This window comes from Tetrao urogallus (genome assembly GCF_951394365.1).
Source record: "Tetrao urogallus genome assembly, chromosome: 2".
In the NCBI taxonomy this organism is placed as follows: Eukaryota; Metazoa; Chordata; class Aves; order Galliformes; family Phasianidae; genus Tetrao; species Tetrao urogallus.
The window spans coordinates 37,276,729-37,296,577 of record NC_136814.1 but is presented as its reverse complement, the minus strand read 5'-3'; the positions used below and the strand labels follow the sequence as shown (position 1 = coordinate 37,296,577).

The following is a 19,849-nucleotide window of genomic DNA, read 5'->3' as shown; positions in this document are numbered from 1 at the left end:
TTTCAAAATCCAGTTAATGAAGAGATTCTATAATTTATTGTGGATTTAAAGTGCACGGAGACTTGAATAAGCAGCAGAAGTAGTCATCACCCAGCTGCATAGCTGCTAAGGAATGAGTAGAACATGGGCAACTTCAAGCGCTGCTGGTCCTTGCGACACCAAGCTATTACATTTCCATCACTATTTGCTGTGAACAAGTGATGACCATCACAGGAAAAGGTAAGGCTGAAAAACAAGAAAATATTCTGGTATCAGATTTGGCCATTTAAAATGCTAGAAGACATTAAAAAGCCACGAGTGTAGCTGACAAAAATCAGTTCTGGGTTAGGAGCAATCCAGTGAGTGCATCAACGTAGCAGTGTGTAAACACCTGGCTACTCAGCTTTGTAACCAAACAGGCTCAGCCGCAGCTCTGTCCAGCTCTTCAACATGCCTTGCAGTTCAGTATTTATTTGCAGCAATGAAGAAAGAGTAGTCTGCCCTGCCCCGTTACCTCTGAAAGGAGGCTTTTCAGCACAGAACAAGGCCCTCTGAACTTACTTCATGATAAACAAATCTGTCAGATCTCACAGCACAGCACTGAGCATTTCCTGAGCTGTTAATACTGAAAACCCTTCCATCATGCCACAGAGAACATGAAGGCCAGCATCCATTTTCTGTCACTTTTAAGCAGAAAACCTTTTCACTTTTTTTTTTTTTTTTTTTTTTTTTTTAAATCAACAAGATTTTGTGAAATATGCTTCCTTGGAATTACTGCCATCCCAGTGCCTATCAGATGATGATTTTTCATTTTGAGGAAATAGTGATTAGCGGTTTGAATTGTAAATGATATTTCAGCAATGGTCACAACAACATTCTTCAGAGTAACCTGTACCACGCTAACATTATATTTGGCAGAACTCCACAAGACTCCTGTGCAGGGTACAGCACTCCTGAGGATATCGCTCTATCCTTCAGCTGTGCTCTGAAAGCACTTTGGCACAGTAATTCTGTTTTTCATTAATCAAGGGGACTCTAATAGGCAAAATTACATAAGCACTCTAAAATGGCAGCTTCCATGCTTCCGAGGCTCTCTCCCATTTCCTTCCAGTATATATATTAAAAAAAAAAAAAGGTCAGGGAAAATGCAGTCCTTTCAATTATTTGAGAGAGAAAAAGAAACTCTTCTATTTGAGGCTGCTGAAGTTATTATCTCCTGATTTTTAAACAGATTCTGTGGAAAAATATTCAACTTAATAAGAAGGGTAGCTATTGTTCAGTTCTCAAGGGAACCTTGCCAATTTCCTTCTACTAGCAGCAGAACCCAGTTATTACTGTCATTAGAAATATGGTACACTTGTGCCCACTTTGCTCTCATGAATAATTAGAGGGATTGCATGGCTCTTTTCAAACATGGGTGTTCACCTCTTCATTTCAAATCCATGTTCAATACTCATAGCTATTCTTGGTTTTATTTTCAAAGAAAAATCCATTTATTACACACTTGAAATCTTTACCTTACAATAGGTTTGGCTGACTTAGAAAATGTTATTTCTCGTACTGGCTTCAAGTCCCATGTACTCCACAGTCTGAAAGACAGATTAATTTTTCTTTACATTAGTCTTTACAAATATTTCAGTGATAAACACATATTTTAACATATTTTTTAGAAGTGCTCTTTGACCAAAGGCATCCTCAGATTATTAACCCATACAATAACAAATCTAGTGATTTATCTGGTTTTCTGACTTGCAGCTTTGGCTGACAGATATACCTGAATCACAGACTGTTGCAATATCACCAGTTGTTTCGCTAGCTGAAACTGCAGTCACGGGACTTTTGTGTCCAGCCAGACTCTGGACATAGCATAGCAGCTACTAAGATTGGAAAAGGGACGGCAGTTTGTCCACCTTCTTTAAATGCCATCAGTTATATAGGTTCATCTGTGAGCTTAAGTTTTAACACATTTTAGTCACAGAAAGTTTGAAATGCTTACCTTACAACTCCATTTTCAAGCCCTCCTGCAATCACATTGACAGATACTCCTTCAGGCTGGTTAGAGAAAGCAACAGAGCAAATACTTTCCCTGCAGTGTACGTGTCCCACGAGATCACCGTTAACAGTCCAAAGCCTCAAATCACTGCCCCCTCCAACTGTAACAGAACAGAGCATGGCAGTATTAAAAAGCAAATCCACATCACAGCTATGTCTATGTAACAGAACCTTTAAAGCTTCAAGAATTTCTTGAAAGATAAAAGGTTTTAAATGGCCCAGAGTGATTCGTGCTGCAGAAAACAATTACTTCCCTGCTTTTTTCTCATGCAAACCACCAAGCCACAGCAAAGTGATTCAGAAGACATTGCTTTATATTCATGGAACACGATAATAATAATACCCTATCATTTAATGACCAATTGTCACGTACTAAGAGAGAAGAACTAAAACAATTCAAAACTTTCTTCAAACAGCTCATTCTCATACCCTGGATTGCATTTAAGTAAGATACCTGAATTACAAATCGCAAGTAACTTACCTGGTTATCTGGCATCATTTGCATTTATTAAAGTTCTAATAACCAACTACTACTGGTTTGTCTTTAGGGCAATTGAAACTCATGTTGCCCCCTACCAACACAAGAATACAACCTTTTCCAGTAGAAGTTGGCTTATTTGTACAGCTGACTTCAGTTGCATGAAGTCAGAAGAGCAAAGTCTTCACTTCAGTTTGAAATCCTTGGATCCATGGAAGAAAACTGTCATTTAGATAGAGCCTATTACCCAGTCTCCAAGTCAAGTTAACATATAAAATACACACAGCAAAATGTGTGAGGTCTGAATCCACCCTGCTTTAGATACATACAGTGCTGCAGCATACAGGTTGTTTGAGTCACTGAGGACACTGAATTGCACTCCAAAGTCCACTACTCAAATAGATCTTAATGCCTTAGTCCAGAAACAGTCCCATACAGAAAAGATGGCTGTACTAAAAGCCTGCTTTAAAATAAGATTGGGTGGAAGGTGGGGGGGTGAGGCAGGAACAGAATTATTTCCCTCTGTAGGAGCCAATGCAAATATCTACATTCTTCTTTACTACAGCTGTTACTCCTCTTTGTTCCAACACCTACCCAATAGTTTCTCAACAAATTCAAATATTAACATATTTTTTAGAAGTGCTCTTTGACCAAAGGCATCCTCAGATTATTAACCCATACAATAACAAATCTAGTGATTTATCTGGTTTTCTGACTTGCAGCTTTGGCTGACAGATATACCTGAATCACAGACTGTTGCAATATCACCAGTTGTTTCGCTAGCTGAAACTGCAGTCACGGGACTTTTGTGTCCAGCCAGACTCTGGACGTAGCACAGCCTAGAAGACAGTAAGAGAACAAACAAGCTTGATGTCAGACTAAAACATAGAAAAGGTTATTTAAAGAATCTTTTTTTTTTTTTTTTTTTTTAAAGACACATTAATCTCAAACAACACTTTCCTTAATGGTGGTATTTTTATATTAACTCCAGAATTCCTACACAGTAAGAGTTTCACTTCACGTTAGACATACACAGAATAAATTGAGTTAACTTTACAATGCAAAGACACCAGGAAGTTGAAAACAAGTACTGAAAAAAATGGTGGGCAAAGCTAGATGTAATACAGATACCTGTTCAAATCCCATATAATGCAGGTGCCATCTTTGCTGACGCTTATCATTATACTGTATGGCTTGCACACAAACAAGCTCGTTATCTCTGCTGTGTGACCATACAGATAGACTTGTGATTCCATTTCTATCTCTGAAGGCTGAAAAACAGCAACATGAAATCATTAAAATTTTAATGTCTCTTTTCTGAAAGAGATAAGGCAAAGAATAAGATTTTTCTTAGATTAACATTGTTATTGCTTTATTATGACTAATGTTTTATAATGCAGTATGCTAAACTAATCATTAACATTCAACTATTTCCAGTGCTTTATTCTAAACAAACATTTTGGCAATGCAATGAATTGAAGAAAAACTATTTTACTGTAAACTAAGCACTTGAAATTAGCTACTTTCTGCAAGACAGCACTATTTTCACAAGATAGAGAAATGACAGCCTCACTATTGGAGTATCTAGAGGAAATACTTAGAAATGCAGACAGATAACCAAGCTCAGTAGTTAACATCGCTGAACAATATACAAATTACAACAGTAAGTTGAACACCAGTAACACTTCAAGTTATGACACCTGAAACAACTCAGGCTTCTTGAAAACTGGCTTAGAGCGCATCGTCTGCATGCATGTAGAAGGGTAAAGGGCGTGCATAGCATGTCTAGAGAAGCCTTCAAAGTAGTAACAGACAAAACACACATATACTTCATCTGCAGAGAATTTAAATTTCTCTTGCTGAAAGAGTATAATCTGTAATGCTTGAAGAGTTAACACATTTTCAATGTTTGTATGCCTTACTGTCAAGGTAGTTTAAAGCAGTACTTCATTTTTTGACCACCTTTTAAAGGCTAGGAAAAAGAAGATATCTAAAATACAACACGGAGCTATTTTAGAATTCTGACAACATGGCTCTTTGGGTTCTCATACCGACAGCATGAAGGACAATTAATGACACAATTCCCATTTTATGCTCATGCATCAATCAGGGCAAAATAGTCATGTTTCAGGTAGTGCATTTCATATAGTGTTCATCACCGAACAGCTGACAAGATGCATCCAGAACAGATGCTAGGAAGCATATTTGCATTCCCTGCAGCCCTGGCTTCAGCAACTGACTCAACAACAGAAGCTATAAAATTGGCAGCAAGGTCCATCTGCCTGGGGCATGTAAAACTGTCAGTGCTGGGGAATTCAAAGATGGTCTCAAAGATAACATCTGTGCAGCAAAAACAAAAACACTTGCTCCTAGGTAATGCAGAGAATTCAAGAATCATAAGCCCACTATATTAAACTGGAACTCAAGTCTCAGTTATTTGTGAGCTCACTAATTCTGGTGAGCAGGAACACTGTCTGACTTAAGACCCAACTGATTTAAGCTTGCAAGGCTTCAAGACCTCCTCCAACTTTCAAACTCAAAGCTGCTGAACTCAGGAAGACTGAGATGCAGATCACCAAAACTGAAAGAAAGCCAAGGCAGGAATCACAGTGTGTTTATGTTTTCCCCAGTCTGAGCATCTGCTGTTTGCCACTGTTGAAAGTGGCAGGAAACTGGGTAGACATAGCAGATCTTACCAAAGCTCCTGCTAGCCCAGACTAATGTAATGATTCAAAAGCAGTGGCACAATATTACTAGCGTTTGCCAATACCTGTGTCAAACCAATTGGACAGATAAGTTTATTATGGGTAATCACACAGCCATATCTAAAATGACTTGTCAAAAGGAAGTTATAAACTCTTTGCTGAAACTAAGAAAAGCAGAAGTTATGTCTGAAGAAGATGAGATGAGCTCCAAAAGTCAGCCTGAACAGATGAGTTTTCATGTTTTCATACCATGCTTATTGTTACATAGCATCAAGAAGATTTCTGCTAGCATCTCCTCAGCACCTGCCCCTAATACAGCAAGTACATTAATTACATTTCTCACTTTTTTCCATACTGCTTTCCCCCCTTTGGGAATATGACAAAGTGAAGAGTCTGAGTAGTTAGTAAACACAGCATTTGAGAATTCACTGCCACTCTCTACTGCATTTAAATGTTTTCTGCTTTGGGGAAAAAACATTCCGGTTTCTTTTAAGGCTTTCAAAAGCTTTATCTTTTATACAACAAAAAATTACTCTCTAATTTAGCAAGCTTTACCATGCCAGACAACCTCAATTCAGAGATCTGTGCAAATCAATTATCATCCAGATGATGAGGGCCAACTAAACAGCTAGCAGCAATACATGAACAAAAAAGCATAAGAAAAGCACAAATATGCTGAGATAAATCTATTTAACAATGTCAAAGGTGATCCTTAAATATCAGTTCTGTGCAACAGAACTTACCGTACTGCTAGTGAATCTGTTCATGTATGCTGTGATAACACCAGATTTGCTACCTGTGAAAAGCTGACAGCTGTCTGGGACCCAAGCACAACTTGTTACCTTGGAAAGACAAAGGAAAAAAAAAAACAATGAGAACAGCTACTGACTGCTATTGTCATCATACCACAGGATATGGCCACACTGATTTTTATCGCCTGCTTCTCCCTAAGAAAAGCCATGTAAAATACTTATTGAGTTAAAGACGGATCCTATTGTAGATCACATGTATCAATACTTCAGTAACAAAATAAAGAGGGAAATTCTGTGTAGCTCAGAGTTCACAGTGAAAGAGCAGCGAACTTCTGACTTTCAGGACTACAGCCACATTAGTCAGAATCATTTCAGTAAAATCTCAACCACCACTGAACTGTAATAGAGATTATGAAGAGTTTGTTAACACAGTTAAGACATCATCTTTCCAGAGAAATCATACTACAGTGAAGTTACGTTTCTAACATGAGCTAATTCTTTCAGTTTTCATTTTTCTTGGTCCAGGACTTCACTATAAATTCACACCAACAATCCATAGGAGGGTAATCTACAAAAGTCAAATGCATTTAAAAGGGAACTTTGTCTAGCACAGGAATACACTGGCTCCTAGGCTAGGAATACTGAGGGCTAGAGCCAAAGGAGAATCTAGCAGGTTAGAATTAAAACATTGGACAACTGCATAAGGTTATACTTAAATACTCATTCTCTCAGAATAAGATTTGTTATTCACTATAGGCTTTGCAAAAAAATGAAATCAAGTGCAATTACTGCCACATCAAGCCACCACATGATTAAACAAGCAATATTAGATTAAAGACCAAAAGACCAGGATTTTTACCTGATGGAACTGAGAACTCTGTATAAAATTTACTGGAGGCTCACTCTGCTTGCTTTTTAGTCGTAAAATGTTATCAGCATATCCCCAGCTTAGGATAGCTGACCACTGAATATCGGTGCTGTGCATACTTCTCACACCTGAAAGAAGGTACAGAAGATTCTGCGTCAGATACAAAATCAAAGGGTTGATCACTTTGATAGTCAATAAAAACTTAAGATCCATGCTTTATTACCAGCTACATAAAATAGAAAAATGGAAAGCAACATTTCAAAACAAGACGCTTTTAAAAACAATTTTCAGAGATGATGTAAATATTTAGTATTCTCCAAGAACAGTCTGCAACCTGGACAAAGCTTTTCAAAGTAGCATTACATTTAGTGGGAACGGACAGAAAGGGAAGATGTGCCAGTGCTTCTGAGCCAGAGAAATGATTGCTCAGAACTGTGTATGTCTATTTTAAATGACTAAACGTGAAGCCTTCAATGGATCATTCATTTATAAAACTTTCACTGACACGTTTCATAGTGGGAGAAGGGGGGTAGTATGAGAACCTGTTTGCACATTATCAATAAGAATCCTTCCAAGTTTGCGTGAGAGCAGATCCTTCATTTCTACATTTTCCCATGGTGCTAAAAAACTCTTTAATTATCCCTCCCAGCACCACATATCCTCCTCCCCTTTGTTCCTTTTGGACCTGCCAGCAAGTTCTGAAGTTCAAGTGATTGCAGCATAAGGCTTTAATGAGAAACCAAATTACTGGACACCTACACTTTTGAAACTCACAAGCCAAATGTAACCATCAGAAAAGGTATCAGTCATGGAATCTGTGCTTGGATTTATAGATCAGTCTTCAGCAAGAGATTAAATGTAGAAAGTTTACTGGAGAATAGTAGTAGCACTAGATTTAAAAGTTTTTTGGCTCTGTTTTGCATGGGTTGTGCATATAGAGAATAATCACAAACTCATACCTTGCTCCTTGCTATATATCATCAAAAGGCAAAACTTGCGGGACAAACCACATATAGCTTTAGTTGGCAAAGCCTGCAGAGAGCCAAACCTTTCCCCATGTGGTTGGCTAAAACAGACAACAGGATCTGGGGCACTTGGAGAACCTACATATTCTCCCCACTTCAAGCCCTTTATCCATGGCAGTGGACTCTAAAACACAAATAAGGTGCAGATTAAAAGGTGGTAGAAACTTTTCTGAAAATTCTTACTTTGTGAGGGAGGAAGAAGAATCATTCATATCCCATTCCCATAACTAAACACATAGTAAGGACCACTGAAGTATTCCAGAAGTAACAGAAAGACAGGTATGAAGCACTGTAGTATCATCAGCTGAAATATTAGCTTTAAGAGTTGAGACGATAAGCTGACAGTTCAAATAGTGCAGAAAAATATTCCAATTTCTTTAAACACAAGGATTCAGTTTCTCACAGGACTCTAGAGAAGGCAAATGTCTGAAGTGAAGACAGTTGACCTGTCCTACAGACAGTGAGGAAGTAAGAGACAGAAGTGCAGCATGCATTCGCCTACTCTAGGTTTACACGTAGAAGTGGATGCAATGCCTGTACCTTTCCCTAAAGGACTGACAAACCTTCATTATTCAACTGTAAATAGCAGAGGTACATTAACTATCAGACTATGAAAGTTAATTGAACCATTTCACAATCAAAATGACGTACTGGATATATTACTTCTTTGGTGTGCTCTCTGGTCTCTCTGAAAGCAAACTGCACTAATAATCCCATGGCAGCAGGAAGTTCTCCTTCCATGATGAGCCTGGATCCAGGCCTGCTAACATGTGCTGTATGGAACAGTTGGCGAGGTGTTTGCCCATATGTTTTTATCATTGTTTCAAGAGCTCTTCTCTGAACAGGATCCTCAACAGCAGAAACATCCATCCCAAAGTAAGTCTGCAGAGGAAAAAAAAAGTGGGGAGAGGCAAGAATGACCCTTGTCCAACTTGTCATGGGAAAAGATTTCTAAGCATACACATACAAATTCTAGAGTTGCACCCATCAGCTCTTTGGCTAGGACAGAAGCTATCCCACAAAGGTTGTACTGAGAAAGGAATCACTGAGAACATTGTTTTCATCACTTCTTATTGAAGTAACTAAAGCCTTGAGATCCGAGTTGATCCTGCACGTATTCCATTATTAATTTCAGTCAAAGGTTTTCTTAATAGACCTTTTCTGATCTGTCTGAAAACGGAAGGGTTGCTGATGATAAACGACATCAAAAAATGGGGAGTAGGAAGCTCCATATTTCAGGAAAGTGAGTTTTCTTTGACTTTTCTTCCTTAAAATTGACCATGTCTCTACGTGTGTGCCACACTCTTCTCATCAGTCACACTGACAATGCCTTCACTTTGAAGAAAAATGAATGTATTCACACACAGTTTGTTGCAGGTCATTTAAGTTGAAAGTAGTAACTAAATCAATACTTAAGCTCAAAAACGGAAAGGTAAGGAAGGCATTTGGATGGCTGCTTGAAAAGAAAAAAGCCACTGCTACTGAAAATGACTGCTATTAGCTCCTCTGTAAACTACAGAACACATGCTGAACAGTGGAAGCACATCCATCTGAAATTTAAAAGAAGGGCTGCTAGCTGAGCAAGCCTTGCAATAGCAAGGATAGAAGCTTCAAAAAACCTTAAGAAATTCACTGATTTTAATGTTACAGTAAGTCAGTAATGACACACTGGAAGCTTTTACGTCAGTGAAAACTTATTTGACTTATCCAAAATTAAATTCAATGGAAAAGAAAATGCTTACTAGAAACAAGATACATATACATAGAAGAATATAAATACTGACCACGAACAAACCAAGCTATTTTCATCTTATTAAAACCTGCAGTAGAGTTCACCTAAATTTAAGGCTTCTTCTGAATGACAAAGCAGCAGATACAAACACCAAGTTCATATGCCATCGCAAACAACTAACCAGGAAGCGCAAACTCCGTAACTGATCACCGCCTACACTTACTTTAGACAAAAAAAGATGAACAAATTCATACACATCAGATGATGGGGTCTTGTCAGTTCTGCACCAAAATTCTTAAAGCCTTTTCTTATTCTTCAACACCTCATAAGCAAAGGAGCTTCTTACGTGCTGGACATTTTCCAAGCAAGTCAGTAACTTAATGGGGAAGGTTCAGTCTAAGTACAATGAACAAGCATGAAGCTTGACAAAAATACTTACTGCAGGATGAAAGACATTAATAGCCTGAACAGAGGCCTTGCCCTTCTGTTTATAGCCAAACACCAAGTCTATCCAGTGACAGATTGTCTGGGAAACGTGGTCAGACTCCAAAGCTTGACGGTGAATCAAGATGAACAGACGAGGATCATTACGAGCCCAAGGTGGAAGATTGACATGGTTAACTCTGTCACCATTTTGACGTACTCCAAAATCAAAACCTAGAAGCACAGGAGTAAGTGTTCCAACACCTTAGGTTAGTGACTTCATAAAAATCTTAATAAGGTTTCATAAAACTAGAAATTAAGCACTGTTATTGCCCATCACCAAAGCAGTACCTTTAGCAAATTCCTTCACACACATAAATGGAGAATCAGATAAATAGGAAATGCTCCTTTGCATTTAGGACAGAATTTAAGAACTATTCCTTAAGTCTTACGCAGCTTCTGTAGCGTATCCTGTATATTCATGGCAGATTTATTTACTTGTTTATTTTATACATCCATCACATAGCACGTTCAACTGTGAGATATAAATGTTCTCAATTTTAAACTAGTCCCAACCCCATGGCTGTTTGAAGTATCTAATTTTGGTATCCTCTTAGTATACCTTCTCTGTTAACTAGGAAGTCTGGAAGGTAGAAAAACTCTGGGATGAGCTCCTTTACATCAGTCATTGATTCATATGAAGAGAGACGCCAGGTTGTGTTGGTAGAATGAAAAGTTCTGTCTGGAATGTCAAAACTTTGATCTGTAAAAAAAAAAAAACAACCCAGAACAGAATTTATTGCATTTTTGACAAAAATCAGTTGCACATCAGCAGCTTCAAAAGTCAACTGCTCTCCAGTTAGCTGAGAACATTTTGAATTCTATCCCAATTTTAGTGTGCTAAACATGGACTAGAAATTAAATACAGCTCAGCTTTTTATTCTAAACATCTACCAAGGTATAAACAAGATGTACAATTTTGGCACCTGGCTTGATAATTTCAGAATGGGTCTATTTATTGCATAAGTACACCAGATTTAATTTTTACTAAACTCAGGTATTTGGAATTGATAACATGCAGTTTTCCTGGGTTGTTAGCTTTCATGTCTGGGTTTTGTCCTAAGTAAAAGTTAAAGGTAATCCTACCTTGATAGGCCAAAAACATTTTAGTGAAAGGTGGCAGCCGAACTAGGAAATGAAGCACAGTTCCACTGTTAGAATAATGAGATCCATAGTGGTACGGTTGTACAGGGGGCATCGGATCGTCCTCCCGTGCTCCTTTACGATACTCTTCTTCCAAATACTAGGCAAGTTGGAGGAAAACATATCACAAACTTAGATATTCAACAACTTGTGCTTGATAATAAAGGCAATTGCGGAGATCTCCTACAGAGTGTTTCAATAATTCAGTTCCTCAGACACTTCAGATATGTCCAAGACTATCACTTTTTTTATTGAAGAATTCCACCCTCAGCACCTGGTACAATATACACTTTTCTGAAGTAACCAGTCATTTTTTATCACCTACCATTCAAGTAGCATCCTACCAATTGTTCTGAATGTCCATTCAAAATAGTAGTCACCTCTCAAAAGAGAAGAACATTCTAAACTATATTTTCAGGCATTTAACTGGACTGTTAACTCATACCAAACAAATCAGGCAGTTTGGTGCTTTATAGAAGCCACGAAAATGCCACACTAGTACTAGAAAGGTAAAGGACAATCCTATTCCCTGCATTCCAGTAACAAAAACAAGCGTTTGCCTACGACTTTTAGGAATAACACATTTAGAAAATGACAGTACAGGTAAGTCGGAAGGTCCAGCAGCAAATGCTTTCCAGCTTCAATGTTATTTTCTAAAGCCTTTAAAAATTCTCTAAAGAGCAGAAAACCAAGAGCACAACAGTTACAGCAGTGCACGTTAAGACAGAATACTGGAGGGAAAGCAACTTTTCAGTTACCCAAAAAATTAGTCACAAGTTCCATTGAAATCACATCAATAGAACAGCGTACAATATATATTTAAAGATCCCTGAAGATATGTTCAGATGTAAGAGCATACTGACTCAACCTCCAGTATCACATCGAAAGATTAAATTGATTTATGATTTCAGTGACAGGAACAATCTCAGATTCCAAATGTCATAAAACAACTCTAAGAAAATAACATACTGGAAATGAGAATTTCATCAACAAAACACTGGACTTGTGTCCCATCACCATCATCCTCCACTCCCCCACCCTTGATACATATTAAAAAAAAAAAAATAAAGTCTCCATATAATAACTTTATAATTAATTAATTAATACACAGAACAGCAAAGAACAAAGTTATCTGAATTACCTTGTAAGTATCCACATACCGATCCTCTTTTTCTTTAGACTGCACAGCTATTGGTTTGACCAGATTTCTGTAACAGAAGTAGTACCAATATCTTGTCATTTTTATAAAGATCTTGATTCACACCATTTAATAATGCATTAAGAATAAGGCCTTTAATGTCACAAGAAGGATGAGCAAAACTTAACAGCTTTTTACAGAAGAATTCAGGAAATACAGTGGCCACTTTCAGATAATACTAAAGGCAAACTCAGACCCACAGGCACGCAAGTGCACTCAAAGTGCCTCTGTCAAATCAAAAGCATCATTTAAAAGTGAATATTTTGTGCAGCGTTAAAATCAGCTTAGCAGAAACTTATGGTGGGACAACTCACATGAATTTACTTAGTTAAGGCAATATGATTTTGTAACTGGCCACATTTTTTCATGGCTTTTATTTTTCTAAACAGCAAATGGCATGGAAATCTTCGCTCACAAACTTAAACATAGGATTAATTTAAAAAACAGACTATCAGTATCACATTATGACAGCAGCTAAGTGTGGTCCCTAACAAGCTATACACCCACAACATCAGATATTTCATTTAAATATCTTAGGTGAAACAGCTACCTAATGTAAAAAACTCCAGTCATTATGGGCCTTATTTCTGAACAGCTGTGCTCATGTACGTGCGCAGTTTAGTAAAGTGAAATTAAATAGCTGTACCAGTTAGTTGAAGTATTTGGAAATAACCAGTTCCAAACATCTCATATTACCTATATACCGAAGGGTCATTTAGGTCCAGTGTCTCATTTATGTAGTCAGAAAGAATAAAGGGAAATACTGGATACTGCATGAGATCATTGAAGGAACGGCCCGCATGTTTGTTTAAATGAGTCAGGTATTCAAAGTTAGTAATCTGTCCCGTGCACCACAGGTGGGTCAAAGCAGTGATATTTCCATACTCCAAAAGGTTAGGCAAATTGTTAGTTAAGATGTTGTGGTACACATCATTACGGACCTACAAGAAAATACCAGAGATTTATTCATATAGTTTAAAAAAATCTTCAAAATGAAAAGACTTAGTAACTTAGTCTCACTCACAAATTTCCAGAGCTATGTTGTAATGGATGGACAACCAGTACGACTAAGATTCTTTCATATCTTAGTACATCAGAGATGCGTTTTACACCATGATTTTGTCAGACTGTCTAGAAGCCCAGCTGAGCAAAGGCTTTTTTGCAGATATTATGCAGAATTTACTACTAGTCCATGCAACAGCTCATTTTAAAAACTAACACATTCCTGCACGTTACAAAGATACGGCAAAGTACTTTGATATATTACACATTAGTGCCACATCACCTTTGTATTATCAAAAGCCAAGAGTAAAGTTCTGCCATTTGTCAGAAATATTTCCACAGCATTGTCTCTTAGCTGCCACCAACGCTTATGGACTTCCTTGATTTCCTCATAGGTCCAAGAAAACGATGCTGGTTCAGTTTCTCCATGGAAACTCTATGGAACATGCGATTGAAAAAGTTACTCTATGTATCAGGTTTTCCAAACAGGAAACTATTTTAGTTGAAACAGTTTATAACCATACAGCACATCTTAAGTGAAACAGACAAAGCTGTGATGCTTTAAGACACTGGGACTTTCTTCATAGAAATTTCCCACATTCCTCTCTCCCCAGGGCAGAAGGCAGAACATCATGCGTACTCCTCAGCCCCTTCGGTACCACATCCAACACTCCAGAACAAGAAAGCTTTCACTGGCACTTAAACTGAAATACTGGATAACAAGAAAAAGCAAAGCTTGGCCATATAACCTAATTCCGCCGATTCTGCAAAGGACAAAACAGCAAAATAGCCAATAACGTCTTAAACAGGGCTGTGTGACATGTGCACAGTGGAGCTTCATGACAGTATATCAGGACTTTTGGCAGCACAACTCACAGCTTGATTATTTTCATCAGAAGGATTAAGTCAGTTCCAATTTCCTGCATAAAAGCCTTTCCTTGAAGAGGATAAGGAAGGTGATTTAGAACACCCTACATAATGAAAAATTCAAGTAGCAGAGGTGCTGTAAAGCACAGCACAGTTTATACATTTATGAATCTCTGTACTTCCTAGTGCTCCAGCTTCCAGCAAGTTATTTTTCAGGTGCACGCCAGCACAAGCTCTATGCAGCTCTGCTAATTAACTCAGAGTAACAGACAGAAGGAACCAAAGACTCCCAACACCACCCTCTTCTCATTCCCTTCCCAGCCTTAAGGAAGATGGATTTCTGATCCCACAGCAGGCTGCAATAGGAACTCAAACAAAATACTTTCATTCACCTTGCCTGCAGATCTAACTCTAGCACTCCAGGTAATGTCAGTGACAGCAGACAAAAGCAATTTACAATGCAGCTTTGAAAAATAAAGACTAGACAACGTGATCTAATACTTACAGAATTTTCAATTGTGTCTGATGCGTTGTCCTCAACAAAATACATGCCACATTTTCCTGCAGGGAGAACCAGTTGCCAAAATGATACTACTCGTTGTACACCGCAACTTCATTTTAACATAAACATTCAGTGTTTAGGTGTTAAGAGAACTAAGAATAGTATCTGGAGAAGCAGTAGTTGATAAACAGAATTCAATATTCCATAACCTTTGGAAAGCGTTCTGCAACTTTAAAAATAACTACAATCCAAACAATATTCAAGCAAATGCTTGCATATAACATCGATCTATAGCATGCATTTATCCATGAGAAGTCAAGAAACCATTCAATTATATACTGCTCTTCCTAACATATTCACAACAAGGATTTTCTTCAGAATAAACAGCTAACTTTACATATATTTCAAAATCTTAGACAAAACAGAATATTTATGAGAACTGAAAATGGAATTCACCTAGCAGCAGCTCACCAGCAGTCTCTCTAGATGGTGCTACACTGATACATCTTCGATTAACTCTGAAATCATTCAAAAGTTAGTTGTAAGTACATGCCAGAAGTAACAAACTGTTCTAAGGTACAGTTAAAACTGTAAAAAACAGTTAAAAAGGTACAGTTGAAAACAGAGCTCTCAACACCACGACTGTAAAATTCTAATTCCAAGGAGATAAAGAAATTAGAACACTGATGTTCTGGACTTACATGCAAATGTATTTAATTTACTGCATCGTATGTTCTTTTCAGTATTTTAGACAGAATTAGTGCCTGTAACATGTGGTAAATTAACTTAGAATCATAGAATCATAGAATCAGCAAGGTTGGAAAAGACCTAAAAGATCATCCAGTCCAACAACTTAATGCTTACTAGCTAAATAGTGTTTTATAATGCAATCCTAAAGCAGGGAAGATGAAAGACCAGTTTACAGATGGAAAGACCTACAGATCTAGTTGTACTACCTGCACTGGATAGAGAAGTAACAAAAAAAATCCCATTGGGCTGTCCCACAGAAGACCCATACCCACACCACACCACGCGGTATTTCCTTTTACATACTTTTGAACTCGTGGAGACAAACTATTTTAAGAATCAGAAAACAGACATGTTGGTATCTCTTCTACTTGGCAAGTATAGCAAGAAAACTCACGATGCTCTGACTTTGTCTCTTACTTCACTCAGTTTCTTAATGTTCACACTAACAGTGAGGACAAGCTTTGTTGGCATGAGAGAAGGTGGAAAAGGAAGGCAGATCTTAAAATGTTACCTTATATGTTCACTTGCAGCTTTATCCTTTACTGTTGAAGAGTGAGAAGAATGTGTTTTATCTTCAAATAGGTAAGATAAGGGAGGTTTTATTATGCCTATTAAAAAAAAAAACAAAGAGCAATAAAGCACAAGCATTCACTGTTATTGAGATCCATTGTTGCAATATATTATAATTACCTTCCTGCTTCTGCCTGTCTGGAAGAAGGTATTTATTTGGAATAGTTAGGTAGCACCTCTGCAAGCGCCTCCTCTCTCTGTTTGGGCCCTCTGTTGGATCCAGTTGCCAAGAAGTTGGGTAATACACTGGGTCATACCAGAGTGCTCTGAAAAAAATCAAAGTAGGTTGTAGTGTTATTCACTCAGGTTCTGTTTCAAAGGTAGAGATGCAGTAGTTACACAGCACTGGGCAGCTTTTTCTGCAAAATAATTAGAGGCAATTATGTTGTTTATTCTCATGAGCTACCCCCACTGACTCGCTGTTTATGAACAAGTACTGTAAGACTGCTCTTTAAGTTACTAATTCTGATAAAGTCAGCAACGTGTCTGAGTGTTTTGAAAACTCAGCTATTGCAAACATATTAGTTCAACACTGGCAAAAGTATCATTGTTTATGATACTTTATGTATTTCATGTCAAAGCTCAACATCAGATTAGCACATTAGCAAGCACAGTAGCTGGATGTCAGTATGAATGATATTAACAAAAAGCACTTTGTTATTCCATCATCATAATGCAAGATGTTAAATCTCCACAAAGTTCTTCATTTGACTAAGCACAGCAAAATGTTATCTGACAAAAAATAAAACTATCTCAGTAACAGAAATACTACTTGGCTTACCTGCTCTAAAAAATTAAGAGAATAAATCAGAAGTATTTCACAGGTCTTTAACCATCAAATGATTAACATAGTAGTCATTCTAATTGTATGTAATCTACATTTCAGTCATCTAAGTAAAATGAAGTGCACATCAGGCGAAGTGTCTCCCCCCTCTCCACCTACCGATCATGCGTCAGCTGCTGAACAAGCTCCTGCCAATGTCTGCTGGCACTCAGCTCTGCCTTATACATCCCCCTGATGTGCTGGATAACTTTCTTTCTTTCCATTCCTTGTGAGAGAGATACAGCCTGTGTGATGTCTCCAGCTATTTTGGAAATATCTTTAGATTTTGTATCCAGGCGTTGAAAGAGACTGAGAAAAAAAGAATCATGCTTTAACATGTCAAATCACATTGAAAACGGAAGCAAAAACTCTTACAAAATGCAGTCAGTGTTGTTAAGTGCAGAAGTCCCACACGTTTATAATAATGACACAGGTAACTGCGATGGAACGTGCTAAGCATGCAGCATTCCAAGGGAGTTTTCACATTCTTTTAAGAAAGCACTTACTTTTGTCGATTATTTGCCATTGTTTTCTCCCAGGCAGCTTTGTTCACACCTTCTTCCACCTCATACTTCTTCTGATCCTGAACAGAAATTTTTATCTTATTTCCCATCTCAGAAACAATTAAGCAGAAGTTAAAGGATATTCCAGTTTAAAAGGAAGACTGTCAGAAAACGCTGACACCTTGCCAGCATTTAAAATCACATCTTCATTTCAATTAATGTCACTGTAATACGTTTAGAAGTAGTCTTATTTTTTTGCAAAGAGCCAGAAAAATTCATTTTTTCCAGACCATTTGATACTGGAAGCTTACTGCAAGCTCATATTTTTGCTTTAAGTAATATACTTAACCAGGGAGCAGTAACACATGAGATTGCTGCAAAGTGTTGAGCATGCATAAGAATTATTCAGAACTCAAAGAGAATCCCAATAAAAAAAAAAATAAAACATAAGCCATGCTCAAAGCAAACCAAACTCTCTTCATTAGAGCTCAATTCCCATATAATAAACAGCTGTCTTAAGTAAATCTGCTTTACTTCAGAAGGTTGTTTGTTCACAAACCTCTTTTAAAGCTTTTATTACATCTGGTTTTGGTCTTGGGCTCAGAGGAATACATTTATAGCCACAACATTTTAACGTATTCACAAAGTCTCCCGCTGCCGTTTGTTCTTCTTTGGTCAGATCATCAATGTGGTTGCACATTAGCTCATATAGATATAGTACTAATTTAGGTCCATGCTAAAAGACAAGAAGGAGGAAGGCAGGAAGAAAAGAGACATGGTCATTCTCTATTCTAAAACACATACAGCACTGAACTTTTTGCTTCCTCTAATCTTATTTTCCCTTTCCCAGTCAGCCAGGACTTCTACTTTTTCCATGATTAAAGAAAATGGCTGCTTTGATGTCCAAAGGCAAACTTAAAGCACTAGAAAGAACATGCTGAATGTAATCCTCTTCATTTTTGACCTTCTCCCAGCAACTTGTGGCTTTTTTAAATGGCTTACGGAAAAGACAGCTTTCTTGTGCGAATACTCTGATCCTCTAGTTAAATTGGTTATACTTCAACAAGCATGTCTCAGAAGTTCCTAATTTTACCTTGCTTGATTAACAAACTAGAACAGACAAATAAGGAAGTTAAGCAGACACAAGCAGTAAATGCTCTCCACATGACATTTCCAGAGAAGTCCCTCTAGCATATCAGCTCTTTTACTACCATACGTGTGATCAGAAATATTTAAGTGTCATAGGTCCATTCAGTGAGTGCTTTCTCTCCTTAGTGTATCGTGTACTGATATTACTTCATTCTTGCAGAAGACCCCAAACAGCAATGCTTCTGTTCCATAACAGGTCACAACTAAGGAATGCTTTCTCACAAGCTTGCAGTACACAAGCAGAGTAAAAATCAAAAATGTGTTTTTTTCTCTTCCTTTTCAAATCCAGAAATGAAGTCATTCAGGTATTTGAGTTTTTAGAAACATAGAACACACAATTTCACTTAGAGAATTAAGATCAAATGAGGAAAAATAGAGTACTGCTTTAATTGATGGCCAACTTATCAAGATATTGTAGCACTCAGTTCTAACAAGTTTCAGAAAGTCTGCAGTTAGAGTCCAGGGCAAGAATAATGCCTTCATTAGTCTCCTTCAAACATCTTCCAGTTCCTCCTGTTAGAACTAGTACTACCCTTTGGTTCTATATGACAAAGATGTGCTACATAGTCACAACCACCAGAATGAATCCCATCTTTGTCCATTACAAAGCTGTCTATCCTCAGGATAACAGAGTAACTGCAGATATGCACGCAGGCTAAAAAAGCACTGAAGAATTCCAGGCACAAACCCTGCCCTCGTTAACTGTACAATTTAAGCCAGAAATTTGAATCCAAGCTCTACAGACTTCTCTAATACTCTACAGCTTACTTGCAAAGTTGGGCTAAGACAGTCACACAGAATCTCTTGATGGTTCACTTCACGGACCATCTCCAAAGCCTGCTTTCTTTCTTGCAGTGGCCTTGCTGGAGACAAGATGTGCACAAGAAGTCTTCCAAGTTGCGTACGGAAAATGTCTTTACACGACAAGAGGATTCTCTTCCACTGCTGCTTGGGTGTGCTTGTTCTGCTGGTGCCCTAAGGTAAAGGGACATTTCTTTTTAGACTTCAGAGAGTGATAAGGCTTCCTTTTATAAGAGTTACTTACTTCGCAAAAAGAAACTTAGAGTTAAAATAATCCAAGTATAAAAGCAATAAGGATTTCTCTACAAAAATAATGTGTTTTATATACTGTTTTATTGTATGTCTGAAGGTGTTTTACTAAAAATGAAACAAAGGTTTCCTTTTTCTAACAAGATGAGCATTTTCCCTTGATAGGCTAATGACACGAATGCAGCTCTTTGCTAAACTGACTTTAGCAACTGAGGGAA

At 37.6% G+C, this 19,849-nt stretch overlaps 1 protein-coding gene across 1 annotated transcript in view; it reads right to left on the bottom strand.

The window, feature by feature from the left end:
* Positions 1-86: 86 nt before the first annotated feature.
* The window catches only part of LYST (lysosomal trafficking regulator), a gene marked incomplete at both ends in the record, with an annotated part of 60,096 nt that continues 40,333 nt past the window's right edge, over positions 87-19,849 (bottom strand). The window contains 23 exons of the mRNA XM_079550679.1: positions 87-225; positions 1,497-1,568; positions 1,976-2,132; positions 3,251-3,348; positions 3,641-3,780; positions 5,958-6,056; positions 6,826-6,962; positions 7,794-7,983; positions 8,511-8,741; positions 10,031-10,248; positions 10,637-10,777; positions 11,161-11,317; positions 12,359-12,425; positions 13,112-13,356; positions 13,701-13,853; positions 14,790-14,845; positions 15,243-15,304; positions 16,048-16,144; positions 16,227-16,372; positions 17,050-17,238; positions 17,436-17,512; positions 17,992-18,168; positions 19,350-19,556. Of these exons, the coding sequence (XP_079406805.1) occupies positions 87-225; positions 1,497-1,568; positions 1,976-2,132; positions 3,251-3,348; positions 3,641-3,780; positions 5,958-6,056; positions 6,826-6,962; positions 7,794-7,983; positions 8,511-8,741; positions 10,031-10,248; positions 10,637-10,777; positions 11,161-11,317; positions 12,359-12,425; positions 13,112-13,356; positions 13,701-13,853; positions 14,790-14,845; positions 15,243-15,304; positions 16,048-16,144; positions 16,227-16,372; positions 17,050-17,238; positions 17,436-17,512; positions 17,992-18,168; positions 19,350-19,556 (3,255 nt within the window). The remainder of the gene's footprint in view (positions 226-1,496; positions 1,569-1,975; positions 2,133-3,250; positions 3,349-3,640; positions 3,781-5,957; positions 6,057-6,825; positions 6,963-7,793; positions 7,984-8,510; positions 8,742-10,030; positions 10,249-10,636; positions 10,778-11,160; positions 11,318-12,358; positions 12,426-13,111; positions 13,357-13,700; positions 13,854-14,789; positions 14,846-15,242; positions 15,305-16,047; positions 16,145-16,226; positions 16,373-17,049; positions 17,239-17,435; positions 17,513-17,991; positions 18,169-19,349; positions 19,557-19,849) is intronic.